Consider the following 14,650-nt stretch of genomic DNA (forward strand, 5'->3'; position numbering starts at 1 on the left):
TAACTTTAGTAAGAAAATGTATCTTTAACTTACAATCTATGAGATTAGATAGGTTCAGAATTTATGTGAAACAGCACAAATATATGGCACACGGAAATCACAAGAGGGTGGTTTACGGTGAGAGGTGGGATGGACTGAGAGTAGCTGAGTGGTGGGGTTAAAAACTCATGTTCTATAATAGTTATGACTATAAAAAAAAAATATGAATAAGTACTATCTATCTAGATGTAATTTATATCAAAATATCGGATTACTTTATTTTTGCTATGTAACTACTGTAAAAAATGTGTGCATGATTTACATGTAACAACAAAAGAAAAGCTGTAAAAACAAAGTTTGTTTTTGTCCTTTGAAGAGGGGGGGTGGAGGGCCCCCCCAAAAATACATTAAAAGTACGATGTGGATGTGGACTCACATACACCACCCCTATCTATTGTCGAAACTTCTGGCATGTGGCGCACAGTGAAAAATATATATATAATATGTATAATATACTTAGGATTGAATTGTGAGACAGAGGTTCTCAAATTTAACCACTAGGTGTCAGTACAGGTTTTCAGAGAAGTAGAGCCTCGTGTTTTCTCTCTCCCATTTTCCACACAAAGACAGCACAGCGCCCCTCACAGGAATGGAGGTGCACATTGCCGCTAAACCAAGCATCGCCATATTGATGTCCCAACAACGTCGAGAGGTAATACACATTAGCTTATTTACCTACGTGAGATGGCCATTGTTTTCAGTCAACTTTGCATGTTATTGCATATAAGACAAATACTCTTAAAGCATACATAAGTATGTATAGCTTTACTACCATTAGCTATCAAGGTAGCCCACAAAATGTTAGCTAAGGCGTTGTCAGCCAGTTACCTCGCTTAATGCACTCCGTTGTCACTTTTTTAATTCTGAAAACAAATAATATTTTGTAGCTTGTTGTAGCTAGCAATCTTCAACGTATGTACGTCAGCTAATACTATTTAGTAACATTTATAGATAAATACCTGCCCAGCAATTCATGTTTCGTGAATATAACTATTGCTAACATTTGCTTGTTAGCTAGCTAACGTAGTGTTCCCATCCGGCTTTTGATGCGGTGCAGTTCATCATGGAAGCAGCTAGCGCGAGCTAGTTGGCTACATGTGCAGGCCATGGCTCGTGCGTGTGTGACTGTCTCGAGGGAGTTTCACCACAGATGATTAAACCGTGTGGGTCCCAGCCGGACACTGTGTATCATAATGAAACTGCTTTGTGTACCACAGATGTTTCTGATCGGTTTCATCATACAGTGAATGATTTTCAGCATTGTTGACACTTGACAGACCGTTACACAATACCATAGAAATAAAGCTCGTAAGCAGTGACAGGTTTATGAGTCAAGTCAGAGAGGTTGAGTTGAGACTCTTTGGCCAAGTATTGTACTAAATCAATCACATGTATGTCTTCCAACAGGGCATATGACAGTGGGAATCCTAGTGATGACTCTACTGAGCCCGGTGCCCCCTGATTAGACTGGTTGGATGTCCTCCTTAACAACTACAACAATCAGGTTTGTTGATTTTAGCAAACTATCTTGACCAGTATAACTTTGACCACTACATCAGCGATTTCCCAAACACAGATTAAGCTTAGTCCTGTACTTAATTCATTTCCATAGAGCATGCTTTATAGTCCAGGACTGGTCTTAAATTGTGTCTGGAAAACCTGCCCATATCATGATGGCTACCTGACCAAAATATGTAGCTAGCAAACTAACATCTTGTGTGTTTTATCCTGCAGCCTCTACCAAACCAACGTAGCATCAGCTCTGCAGCGACCCCACCTGTCACCTGCAGCTTGGAGGAAACCTCCAAGGTACCATTCACACGGTGATCAATCACACTCTTATAGGCCTACTGTGCCAAGTCAAGCGAAACAGCAGTCAAATACCTGATGCAAACAGTATGCAAAATAGAATGATTCATTAGTCTACATTACTTTCAATCAGTCACTTAATTCTCCTTATAGATATTTCTTATATATGGATCTTCCTTGATATCGATTAGATAGGTTCAGAATTTATTAGAAACAGCAAAGTTGACAAATATATGGCACATGGAAATCATCAGAGGGTGGTTTACGGGGATAGGTGGGATGGACTGAGAGTAGCTGAGGGGTGGGGTTAGGGAGACAGGTGGGATGGACTGAGAGTAGCTGAGGAGTGGGGTTAGGGAGACAGGTAGGATGGACTGAGAGTAGCTGAGGGGTGGGGTTAGGGAGACAGGTGGGATGGACTGAGAGTAGCTGAGGGGTGGGGTTAGGGAGACAGGTGGGATGGACTGAGAGAAGCTGAGGGGTGGGGTTAGGGAGACAGGTGGGATGGACTGAGAGTAGCTGAGGGGTGGTGTTAGGGAGACAGGTGGGATGGACTGAGAGAAGCAGAGGGGTGGTGTTAGGGAGACAGGTGGGATGGACTGAGAGAAGCTGAGGGGTGGGGTTAGGGAGACAGGTGGGATGGACTGAGAATAGCTGAGGGGTGGTGTTAGGGAGACAGGTGGGATGGACTGAGAGTAGCTGAGGGGTGGGGTTAGGGAGACAGGTGGGATGGACTGAGAGTAGCTGAGGGGTGGGGTTAGGGAGACAGGTGGGATGGACTGAGAGAAGCTGAGGGGTGGGGTTAGGGAGACAGGTGGGATGGACTGAGAGTAGCTGAGGGGTGGGGTTAGGGAGACAGGTGGGATGGACTGAGAGTAGCTGAGGGGTGGGGTTAGGGAGACAGGTGGGATGGACTGAGAGTAGCTGAGGGGTGGGGTTAGGGAGACAGGTGGGATGGACTGAGAGTAGCTGAGGGGTGGGGTTAGGGAGACAGGTGGGATGGACTGAGAGAAGCTGAGGGGTGGGGTTAGGGAGACAGGTGGGATGGACTGAGAGTAGCTGAGGGGTGGGGTTAGGGAGACAGGTGGGATGGACTGAGAGTAGCTGAGGGGTGGGGTTAGGGAGACAGGTGGGATGGACTGAGAGTAGCTGAGGGGTGGGTTTAAAAGCTCATGTTATATAATAGTTATGACTATAAAACACAATTTATATTGTATAAGTACTATCTATCTATATATAATGTATATCAATTATCACATTTTATTTTTGCTATGTATCTACTGTAAAAAAAATAAAAAATAATTGTGAATGATTTACATGTAACAACAAAAGAAAAAGCTGTAAAACCAAATTAGTTTTTGTCCTTCAGGGGGTTGGAGGGGCCACAATTAATGACATTATAAGTGCGATGTGGACTCAAATACACCACCCCTATCATGTTTGTTTTTATTATAATAGGTGCATCTATTTTCTATGTCCCAGGTGATCCAGAGAACATCCTGTGTATAATATGTCCGGCTCTGTCCCAAGCCGCTCTCGAGTTTACTCTGATGTAAACACACAGAGGCCTCGGGAATACTGGGACTACGAGTCCCATGTGGTGGAATGGGGGTACGTAGAGCGTGTGTGGTTCAAAAGCTGAACACATTGTTTTCTGTTGCATGTTCTGGTATGTGTGTTAGTAAGTCGCTCTGGATAAGAGCGTCTGCTAAATGACGTAAATGAACTTGTCAAGCCATCACATTGCTTGCCTCTTCTCTGACTATGTAGGAACCAAGATGACTACCAGCTGGTGCGCAAACTAGGACGAGGCAAATACAGTGAGGTGTTTGAAGCCATAAATATCACCAACAATGAGAAGGTTGTTGTCAAAATACTCAAGGTTGGTACCATATTCATTTTAATTTAATTTAGTATTGGCATTTTATCCCCTAACTCAAATTTCGCTCCTCGCCAAAGAGACGTACTGTATGAAGTCCTAATGGTATTTTGTTATGTTTGTCAATAGCCTGTCAAAAAGAAGAAAATCAAGAGAGAAATCAAGATTCTGGAGAACTTGCGAGGCGGTCCCAACATCATCTCACTTTTAGACATCGTCAAGGATCCTGTGGTGAGTAGAGCTCATAATCCTAATTTCTATAAATCTGCCCTAGTAAAGTGTAAATCATAACACAACCACATGCTCGTTTTGTTGTGCCTTTTTTACAATGGCTGTTGCTCAATCACTAAGCAGAAACAATGTGCTTCATAATCAGCTACCTCCATCCAGAGTTTCCCCCTGGATTTTTTTTCAGCAGCTGTGGCAAAGTTAGCGGGGGCGTGGCCAATTGCGCAATTTTAGAGGCCCTCTTAGCCGCAGAGACAAAATGTTGCTGTTTTAAATAGGGATGCACGATATATCAGTGAACGTATCGGAATCGGCCGATATTAGCTAAAAATGCCAACATCGGTATCGGCCCGATGTCTAGTTTAAAGCCGATGTTAAAAACAGATGTCAAAGCTACCGTGCATACCTATATAACGTAGGTACATGACGTAATAACGCCATGTAAATTGTTGCACTACACGTGCAACACATCATTCCTAACCTAGCCCACAATGTCTGCTGTGTGGATCGAGCAGTCAACAAGTCAAGCAGTCATTTGAAAGAGTAAGAAAATTTCAGCGAGACAACTCAAAGGCGAAATCCATGAAAGCCAAGATAATGGAATTCATTGCCCTTGACAATCAACCGTTCTCTGTTGTGGGTGATGTTGGCTTTTGCTGACTGGTCGAGCACCGGTACACACTACCAATTGCTCTGTTTTTCAGATGTTGCCCTACCGGAGTTACACAGTAATAGCTTCACGACATGCATACTATGGAACGGCGTTTGGCTCTTTGTGTGTCAAAAAAGATACAGTAGCACTGTCAAAGCTGTACAAAAAAGTCTGCAAACACCGGCCACGAACAATGTGTTTACAATACCGTGTTGGTAATAAAGCATCATTTGTTCGACCGCAACTTCTGGGGTAGCTAGCTTTAGCTTGGTATCTAGCTAGCACCAATACAACCAGCCTGAAAACAATGACCAGTAGAAACTGCAGTCATTTTCATTGTTCTTAGCAATGATTTAGGAATCCTTGTGAGTAAGTATTAGCTAGGTTGCCACTTGTTGTTCGCCTATTGAAATTGAACTTCAGTTCATGAAAATAAATAGCTAGCCAGCTACTTTACCCTGTTGCCCAAAGCTAACGTTATAAGCAGCCAACTAGCTTCATCTGGCTAGTGAGACTTGACCGGACCGGCTTATGTGTTGTGAAGCTAGCCACAATAAGGATTAGGCACAATAGTGGAATTTGCATTTTGCCTTCAAAATAAAAGTATGTAATTTACAGTGATGCAAATGAATACAAATATAATTATGCCATACTTTTATTTTGAAGGCTAACTGCAAAGTTCACTTTTGTGGCTAATTATTGTGGCTAGCTTCACATAGATGGGTCTGACTAATCAAATAAGAACTGTCTGATAAATTAGGGTTATTTTAGATGGTGACACCTAGCTATATAGTTAGCTAGTTAACGGTAGCTACTGAAACAGATTATGTCGTTTTGCTATGTTTTTGGGGAAGAATTACATTGTTTGCATCTATGAGCTAGCTAGCTTTTTTTTTATGACCAGCACTGTAGGTGCACGAGACAACTTTACCAGCATTGAGCATACGTATTGATGAATCGTTGTGATATATCAAATACGAGTGATAGTGTAATAACTACGTAAAAAATGTATAAGCTCGTTAAATTATTATTTGACTTGCAGTCATATTCAGGTCCTGATTGGTCAACAAGCTTATTTGACACGCAAAGACCCAAACGGCGTTCCATAGAAATCCTGGTTGAGAATGAAACGACTGAACAACGCTGCTTCTGTGTGTGTGTGTGTGTGTGTGTGTGTGTGTGTGTTAACTTTTTAACTGTACTGGAATGCTTAAAAGGTCGCTACAATTTTAAATATCAGTTATCGTTATTGTTTTTTTTGGCAAGGAAAATATCGGCCAAAAAATGTCATATTGGTGCATCACTAGTTTTAAAGCTAATTTCCTGTAATTCTACACATTTTGCCATGGCTTATGCCATGTTCTTATGCCTTGTTCTTATGCTATCTGAGTGACTCAAACATTATAACAAAATCAATGCCATGACATTTTTTTTATTCTCCCTGACTGTCTACCGTAATTTCCGGACTATTAAGCGCACCTGAATATAAGCCGCACCCACTGAATAAAAAAAAATATATATATTTTGAACATAAATAAGCCGCACATGTCTATAAGCCACAGGTGCCTACCGGTACATTGAAACAAATGAACTTTGCACAGGCTTTAACGAAACACGGCGTGTAACAAAAATAAATAGGCTTTAACGAAACACGGCTTGTAACAAAATATTTGCAGTAAGCATTAGTTGTCTTTTTGCACTGAGTCAATTCCTCACGCTGCTGTTTCCAACGTCTTATCATCGACTCATTAAGACCAAGCTCCCGTGCAGCAGCTCTATTTCCTTTTCCAACAGCCAGATCAATCGCCTTCAACTTGAAAGCTGCATCATATGCATTTCTCCGTGTCTTTGCCATGATGAGGGTGACAAAATGACTACCGTAATCAGAATGATGGGAAGTTTGAGAACGCTCGATTTAATCTAAACAGTAAACAAAAACGTTGTTTGACCTTAACCCGTTCGGCAATTTCGTTGGTCTAATGAAAGCTTCATGCCGCCAAAAAACTGAGCGGGAAAAATCCATATATTAGCCGCGTCATTGTTTAAGCCGCAAGGTTCAAAGCGTGAGAAAAAAGTTGCGGCTTATAGTCCGGAATTTATGGTAGTTTTTATTTTGGTGGTTGTCAAAGATTATCTTATTTAAAAATATATCGCTTTTCTACTTTATACCTGGTTTTAATCATTTGAGTTTACATTGAAAACGTTTTACCATCCCGATTATTATTCTTATTTTTTTCAAATGTATTTTTTGTGTTCTGGTTGAGTGAGTGATTGTAGTTATTGTAGCTCCTCATGCCTTTTCTTATGTCTTCTCAGTCTCGAACTCCCGCGCTGGTTTTTGAGCATGTAAACAACACTGATTTCAAGGTGAGGAGAGAGACAATGTTCATCTGTCTGTACAGAATTCTAATTAACGTTACATTCTGAACCAATGTCCAGCCATCTCATTTTGATAGATTTTCTTTCTCTGTATTTCAGCAACTGTATCAAACTTTATCAGACTTCGACATACGGTTCTACATGTTTGAAATATTGAAGGTAAGGGATGGTTTCAAAAAACAAACACCTCACGGCACAACGCCTCTCCCCCATGTGACCTACTTGTTGTGTGTATGTACTGACATGTATGTAGAACTGGTAGATGTACACACACTACCTGTTAATGCTTTTAAATGTATGTTTTTTTGTCTGTAATGTATTTGTTGTTATGTCGGACCCCAGTAAGACTGTCTCCATTGGTGTCGACTAATGGGGATCCTAATAAATCAAATCTCAGATGCCAATGATACATCTCGTATTTAGACTACTATTAGTTTAAACCGTTACCTAATTTTTTCTTCCCAGGCCCTTGACTACTGTCACAGTATGGGGATCATGCACAGAGATGTCAAGCCACACAATGTGATGATTGATCATGAACACAGAAAGGTATGAATTCAGTCTCCTACTTTCATTCATTCTGTTACTATAGCTTGTATCAGTACCATAATTAACCAGACGACTTTGTTAGACGTTTTTGTTTCCTTATTGTAAAGCGTCTTTGGGTTTTAGAAAAGCTCTATATAAGGCCTGTGTATTAATAGTGTTATTATCATAGAACTAGAAATTTATTATTAACTTACGTTCTCTTGTAGCTCCGTCTGATCGACTGGGGCTTGGCAGAGTTCTACCACCCTAACCAGGAGTACAATGTGAGAGTGGCCTCGCGCTACTTCAAAGGACCTGAGCTGCTGGTAGACTATCAGGTGAGACCACTCAATACAGTCTGACCAGACTAGTTATAAACATGAAACTAACTAGTATAGTTGGCCACAAATATATAGTAGCATGTTAATGTAGTTCTAATAAGTTGGTATAGTAATGTAGTCGTTGTTTTAAGCACAGCTCTCACTCTCTCCCCCTCTCCTCTCTCTCTTTATTTCAGATGTATGACTACAGTTTAGACATGTGGAGTTTGGGCTGTATGTTGGCCAGCATGATCTTCAGGAAGGAGCCTTTCTTCCATGGACACGACAACTACGACCAGGTAGAATTGTCTCATGGTGCTGATCACAATGTGTTGATATTGAATCCTGATGCTGCAGTCTCTACTACAACAGCACTGATTTTAACTATCAAGTGGATGTCTTGTTGCTCTCTTAGTTGACTGCCAGTTGAATTGCAACTTTCTGTAGGATTACAAGTAAGTATTTTGGTTGAGTCTTTTGGTTTGTCTACAATCAGGTGAGAAGAATTGAGTCTCTCAGTGCTGATGAACAAACCTCAAACAATGTGTTGATCATGATGAGACTACAGTCTTTACAACAAGGCTGATGGTTGATATTTACTGCATACTTCTAGCCCTCTTACTTGACTGCCAGTTGAATTCCAGATTTAGGCCTTAGGCTTTTGATTTAGTTTGTTTTCCCTCTGAAATGTTTTGTTTCTGTTTTACAGCTCGTACGGATTGCTAAAGTCCTCGGCACAGAGGACTTGTATGACTACATCGACAAGTACAACATTGAACTAGACCCACGGTTTAATGACATTCTGGGCAGGTAAGAATATCCAACATTTCATCGTCAGATTACTTCAACAGAACTGGGCTTCAGAATGTATTACTAAATGGTCCAAATACACAATGTGAATGTAAGTTTACACCTGACCCCTGCCTTGAGTAATTCAGGTTAGTAATGCCCAATATATTGACCCATAGAAACAGAAAGAGTTGAATGGCGAAAGCCCCTCAGACATGACAATTTAAGAGTACTCATGGGTACAGTCAATTTGGCCACCAGTCTCTTTCCATATATTGATATGACTTGTTCCTATTTTTTTGTCTCCTTTTTCCCTAAACTTCTTTGTCAAGTGTATTGAGAGAACTTTGTGAATCTACACTCTGAATGAATGTTGACTTGATTTTATGTATTGACCTCTCTCTCCTGGTCCATTCTCCAGACACTCCCGTAAGAGGTGGGAGAGGTTTGTGCACAGTGAGAACCAGCACCTGGTGAGCACAGAGGCACTGGACTTCCTGGACAAGCTGCTGCGTTACGACCACAACGCTCGCCTCACGGCCCGGGAGGCCATGGAACACCCATACTTCTGTGAGTTTCCCCTCCGCCTCCACTCAGACTTCTAGATATACGTGCTACAGGTGTTCCCTGTAGCTCAGTTGGTAGAGCATGGTGTTTGCAATGCATGGTGTTTGCAACGCCAGGGTTGTGGGTTCGATTCCCACGGGGGCGCCAGTACGGGGGGGAAAAAAATGTATGAAATGTAAGTCGCTCTGGATAAGAGCGTCTGCTAAATGACTAAAAATGTTTAAAAAAAAATTAAATATAGGCCTGCTGCATTAGACACCTAACTGAATGTTTAAGTACTAGAACCCTTGCTAGATATTAAGATTATGGTGCTAAATTATGCCTCAATACAATACTTTTAAAGTACTTCTTGTTAAAAAAGGTTCATATTCAGTGGATTCTCTTGCAGCCATTGAACACATTGACGCAGAAGGCTTTTTAACAGATATTTACAGTTTCTTCAGGGGAGTTCATGTGACTACAGTATACATTTTAGCCCTTTAGCAGATGCTCTTATCCACATCGACTTAAAATTAGTGCATTCATCTTAAGATAGCTTGGTGAGACAACAATACATCACAATCATATCAAGTTCACTTTCCCTCAAAGTATGGGTGGGAGGGCCAATAGACCAGTGGTGGTGGAACGAAGGGCTCAGGTTGGGATGTAGGGTTTTCAAATAAGCCTGATTGTAGGGAGGGACGGTTCCTCTTACTGCTGCGTAGGCAAGCATCAGGGTCTTGGAGATGATGCCAGCTTCGACTGGAAGCAAGTGGCGTGTGCAGAGGAACAGGGTGACATGGGAGAACTAGGGCAGAGATGACACGCTCAAGTGTTTTGGGGAAAAAAAGAAAGAAGGCATACCGGTCTGTTGTTCTTGACGTCAGAGAGTTTGAGTCTTGCTATCATAGCTGTCGGTGGATTGGGTTAATGAGTGTTGCTATCATAGCTGTCGGTGGATTAGGTTAATGAGTGTTGCTATCATAGCTGTCGGTGGATTAGGTTAATGAGTGTTGCTATCATAGCTGTCGGTGGATTAGGTTAATGAGTGCTGCTATCATAGCTGTCGGTGGATTGGGTTAATGAGTGTTGCTATCATAGCTGTCGGTGGATTGGGTTAATGAGTGTTGCTATCATAGCTGTCGGTGGATTGGGTTAATGAGTGTTGCTATCATAGCTGTCGGTGGATTGGGTTAATGAGTGTTGCTATCATAGCTGTCGGTGGATTAGGTTAATGAGTGTTGCTATCATAGCTGTCGGTGGATTAGGTTAATGAGTGTTGCTATCATAGCTGTCGGTGGATTGGGTTAATGAGTGTTGCTATCATAGCTGTCGGTGGATTGGGTTAATGAGTGTTGCTATCATAGCTGTCGGTGGATTGGGTTAATGAGTGTTGCTATCATAGCTGTCGGTGGATTGGGTTAATGAGTGTTGCTATCATAGCTGTCGGTGGATTGGGTTAATGCATGTTGATTTAGAAGATATCTGATTGTCTCTCTCTCTGATGCCAGACCCCGTTGTTAAAGATCAGGGAAGGGGCAGCACTCCTGGAGGAATGGTTACCAGCTCCACTCCAGTCAGCTCTTCCAGTATGATGGCAGGTAAGTCATCCAACACTGTGTTCTGAGGACCGTAGGGCTTTGGTCAAAAGTAGTGCACTATTTAGGGTATAGGGTGCCATTCGGGACGGAACCTCTGTCTCAACTCCCTGGGAAGATGTGCTGTTATCATTACTCTTTGAACTTTGTACGTTGATTGAATGGTTTCCCAACACCACTGTTTTATTTGTGATCTATGGTGAGTACTCCTCCTGACTAGGGCTGTTGCAGTGACCGAATTACCGCCATACCGGCAGTCACGTGTCATGAAGGCAGTCAAATTCCACATGACCGTTTAGTCACAGTAATTAGACTTCTCCAAGCTATAATGTTGCTGCTGGTCATTAGTAGCCTACCAAACTTGCTAACTGCCTGGTACTCAGCACTCTATTGTCCCTCTAATTACTCTGACATCAATGTAATCTAAAATCTAATGAGAGCCCATGAGCTCATGTTGCGCAACATTTCTATAGGCTATTTAATTGCGCTAGAAAACAGAGTGATGGCCTCTACTAAATAGAGGAGGATCCCATCAGCTTTCTATAGGCTAGACCTACTATATTTATTTCTCAACTTTCCTAGTATTAAGCACATTGCTTATATTTACAACAGGAGTACAGCCAACCTGGCTGGCATGAAAATGAATCACGGAAAACCGTCCTCCATCCGCTATTTAAGTGCATAGATGCCGTGTGCATTGCTGCCCTTATAATGTGAAGAAATAGCCTAATAGTTTATCAATATTTTAAGCTAAACGTTTTGATCTATTGTGTCAGCCACATTGCGTTAAAATAGTTTTTTTGATGCTAGTAATTATATTAATTTGGGATCTATTGCATCCCACAACTGTCCCAGACTATGTTTGGAATATTTATATCTGCACAGAATAGAATAGGTCAACTTTTGTACTATGGGGGATAGTAGATTGACAGGTTAGTGCTTTTGCTGTTCGTTAGACCGACTAAACTTGTTGGCTGATTTTAAAAGTAAATGTGGGCAGTTCTTCTAATATCTTCACCTCTGAATTGGATAAGGATACGCGCAGTTGCGTCCACGATGTGTTTGTCTTAACTTGTAGCCTGTGAGAAAGACCCGATCACGTGATTGAGAATAGATTTTTTTTTAGGGTACATTATGGCCACAAAGGGGATGCCGCCGTGAAATTCGAGGTGTTATCAAGTGCTTGTCAAATTGTGAATGAGAGACTGATGAAGTGTGTATAGCCTGCGCAAAAAACAAAGCAGAGCTCAAGCTTTTTCAAGCGACTTTTTTCAAATCATCATTAGTCGCATCATGCAGCCTTACAATGTATTAAAAATCTAAACATATAGCATTTGTAGAACTAAAGTTACATTAATAACTCTAAATTAAGCAAATAAGAGTACCTATTTCTTTGTTAACCGCTCAACACAGAATAGCCGCATGTGCACACTCCCTCAAATCATTTGGAGAAAATATTAATATTTTATTCAGCTTTGTTCAATTGTATTCTTCATACTATAAAATAATGCCACGGAATTCTAAGCAAATATTGTCTGCTAAATGAACTAGTGTAGCCCACAGCCATTTGTCATAGCCACATCAGGATCTAACGTAAGGACAACTCAGAGTATGCTAATCTGTTCTTCTGAAATAGTCTACATTTTCTTCATATCATGTTTCTTTAGACCTAAAATAAATCATGGATTTATTGTGATGGTGTAGGCTATATTTATTAGACTTTTTACAATGTAAATGTTCCTACGGTCTGCATCAGTGTCCTGAAGGTTCAATTACCGTGAGGCCAACAGTTATTTGCTTGACAATCACCGGCTGATGAAATTTCGTGACCACCACAGCCCTACTACTGACCATAGATCACACTGCTCTCTTCTTTTACTTCATGTCAATAAGTGTACTGACAGTAGGAGTCATTGGTGAGAATGTGTCCACTATCTCTTCTAGGTATCACCTCCACAAAGGCACTGGCTAACAACGCTGGATCACCTGTCATTTCTGCCCCCAACACTCTGGCCCCACAAGTCCCAGCGGCCGGGGCACAGCCCTGAAACCTCCACCACCTCCTCCCAGCGGCCGCCGTGGCACAGCCCTGAAACCTCCACCACCACCACCTCCCAGTGGCCACCGGGGCACAGCCCTGAAACCTCCACCACGTCCTCCCAGTGGCCACCGGGGCACAGCCCTGAAACCTCCATCTCCTCCTCCTAGTGGCCGCTGGGGCACAGCCCTGAAAACTCCTCCCAGCGGTTGCCGGGGCACAGCCCTGAAACCTCCACCTCCTCCTCCCATCTGCCACCGGGGCACAGCCCTGAAACCACCACCTCCTCATGGGACCTCCTCACCTATGTTTGTGTGGGCCCGTGGTTCGGTTCAGCCCACCCCACTCTCTACTATGTGTTGGCCTGGCCCGTGGGTTTCCTTTTTATTACGTTGAGAAGAATGATGGAGAAAAGATGTTGAAATTGCTTTTCCCTGTTCAGTTATATTTTGAGATCTGGACTTGACATCATTTTTTATTGTCGCACCTGTCTGGATGATTGAAAGTAGTAAATAACATACATGGGGTGTGTTACTTCACAAAATGCCAGTGGTCTAGGAATTCTAATACAATGTAGACATGATGAAGAAGAAGAGAATGGATAATAACATTTATTTTGTATGTCCCAAATATACAGTCTAGCTTGAAACAGTTTGTTTGGGGATTCCTGCTGTTGCAATACACTGAACCTGTAGACAACTTCACAAAACGAGACAGGATTCTCTGATGTAGCCTCCACTTGACAGTGGTGGATAGTTGCTCACACACTACTGTTAAGTGCAGGAGTTACCGGTGTTTTGAAGTTGTTAGAAGCTATGGTACTTGGATTGGACATCTGTAGATACTCTACAGTAACTGTTAGGTTGCATGCACCAAATGCTGACTATCACAGGGTCAATAGTTTGCCAATTTGGTGTTACTTTTACTTCGTGTATACATGTTTGTTTTTTAATGCGGTCTCTTACACATGATTTTGAATACATAGGCAATTTTGTAACTTTTTGTTTTTAATTTGGGAGGAGTCTTATCACTTGCAAAAAAAATCGACTTCATAAATAAACAATTTTAAACAGGCAGGTATGAATATTTATTTATCATTGTATGTTTTCTGTTCTTTCTGTGAAATGTACCGACATTGATGCTGTAGAAACCCTGGCAAATATATGCATGGTTAGATTGGTGTAAAAGCAACACAGACAGATGAATTTATTTCAATTAGCCCAGCCTAATGTATTATGTAATGGAGTCTAAACAACAAATGTTTTCTATTTTATTTAACTAGGCAAGTCAGTTAAGAACAAATTCTTATTTACAATGACGGCCTACCCCCAGCCAAACCCTCCCCTAACCCGGACGATGCAGTGCCAATTGTGCGCCACCCTATGGGACTCCCGATCACAGCCGGGATCGAACCAGGGTCTGTAGTGATGCCTCTAGCACTCTGGAGCTTAAATTCACTGGCACTAATGCCAATGGAATTTGTAAAATATCAAATAGTTTGGACCTTGCAAACAGATGGAACTGAGAATGAGTACTTTGGTGTTAAAGTTCAAGAAGGGGTAATTAATTGGGTTACTCAGCGTTTTATTTGTCTCAAGGAAAAAAGCCAAAAATGTTTCCCACACAACAGTATTACACATTGAGCATTGTTGCATGGTGACCTATCGCCAACTTCCTACTGCGTTGATACCAGGATATATTATTGATGTCCACTACTGCATTGATACCAGGATATATTATGATTGATGTCCACTACTGTATTGATACCAGGATATGTTGTATTCTGTTCTATGAGTGATTTCAACTGTTCATGTGCAGATTGAGATTTTAAAATCAAATTCACTA

The 14,650-nt window shown here is 41.7% G+C and overlaps 1 protein-coding gene across 3 annotated transcripts; it reads left to right on the top strand.

The window, feature by feature from the left end:
* Positions 1 to 584: 584 nt before the first annotated feature.
* LOC106598535 (casein kinase II subunit alpha) lies at positions 585 to 13,881 on the top strand. 3 transcript variants are annotated; one of them, XR_014392439.1, is made up of 16 exons: positions 585 to 691; positions 1,447 to 1,543; positions 1,774 to 1,848; positions 3,331 to 3,459; positions 3,619 to 3,730; positions 3,857 to 3,958; positions 6,924 to 6,974; positions 7,086 to 7,145; positions 7,452 to 7,535; positions 7,742 to 7,852; positions 8,032 to 8,133; positions 8,544 to 8,644; positions 9,045 to 9,193; positions 10,681 to 10,770; positions 12,712 to 12,911; positions 13,038 to 13,881. XR_014392439.1 is itself a non-coding variant. In XM_045697590.2 (15 exons), the coding sequence occupies exons 4-15, from the start codon at positions 3,359 to 3,361 to the stop codon at positions 12,813 to 12,815; spliced, it is 1,167 nt and encodes a 388-aa protein (XP_045553546.1). In that variant the 5' UTR covers positions 585 to 691; positions 1,447 to 1,543; positions 1,774 to 1,862; positions 3,331 to 3,358; the 3' UTR covers positions 12,816 to 13,881. The 3 variants fall into 3 exon arrangements, 2 of the variants coding, with proteins under 2 accessions (XP_045553546.1, XP_045553543.1); XM_045697590.2 differs by having other exon boundaries at positions 1,774 to 1,862; positions 12,712 to 13,881; XM_045697587.2 differs by having other exon boundaries at positions 12,712 to 13,881.
* The last annotated feature ends 769 nt before the right edge of the window (positions 13,882 to 14,650 follow it).

The sequence above is a fragment of the Salmo salar genome, chromosome 05 (genome assembly GCF_965601325.2).
Source record: "Salmo salar chromosome 05, fSalSal1, whole genome shotgun sequence".
NCBI lineage: Eukaryota > Metazoa > Chordata > Actinopteri > Salmoniformes > Salmonidae > Salmo > Salmo salar.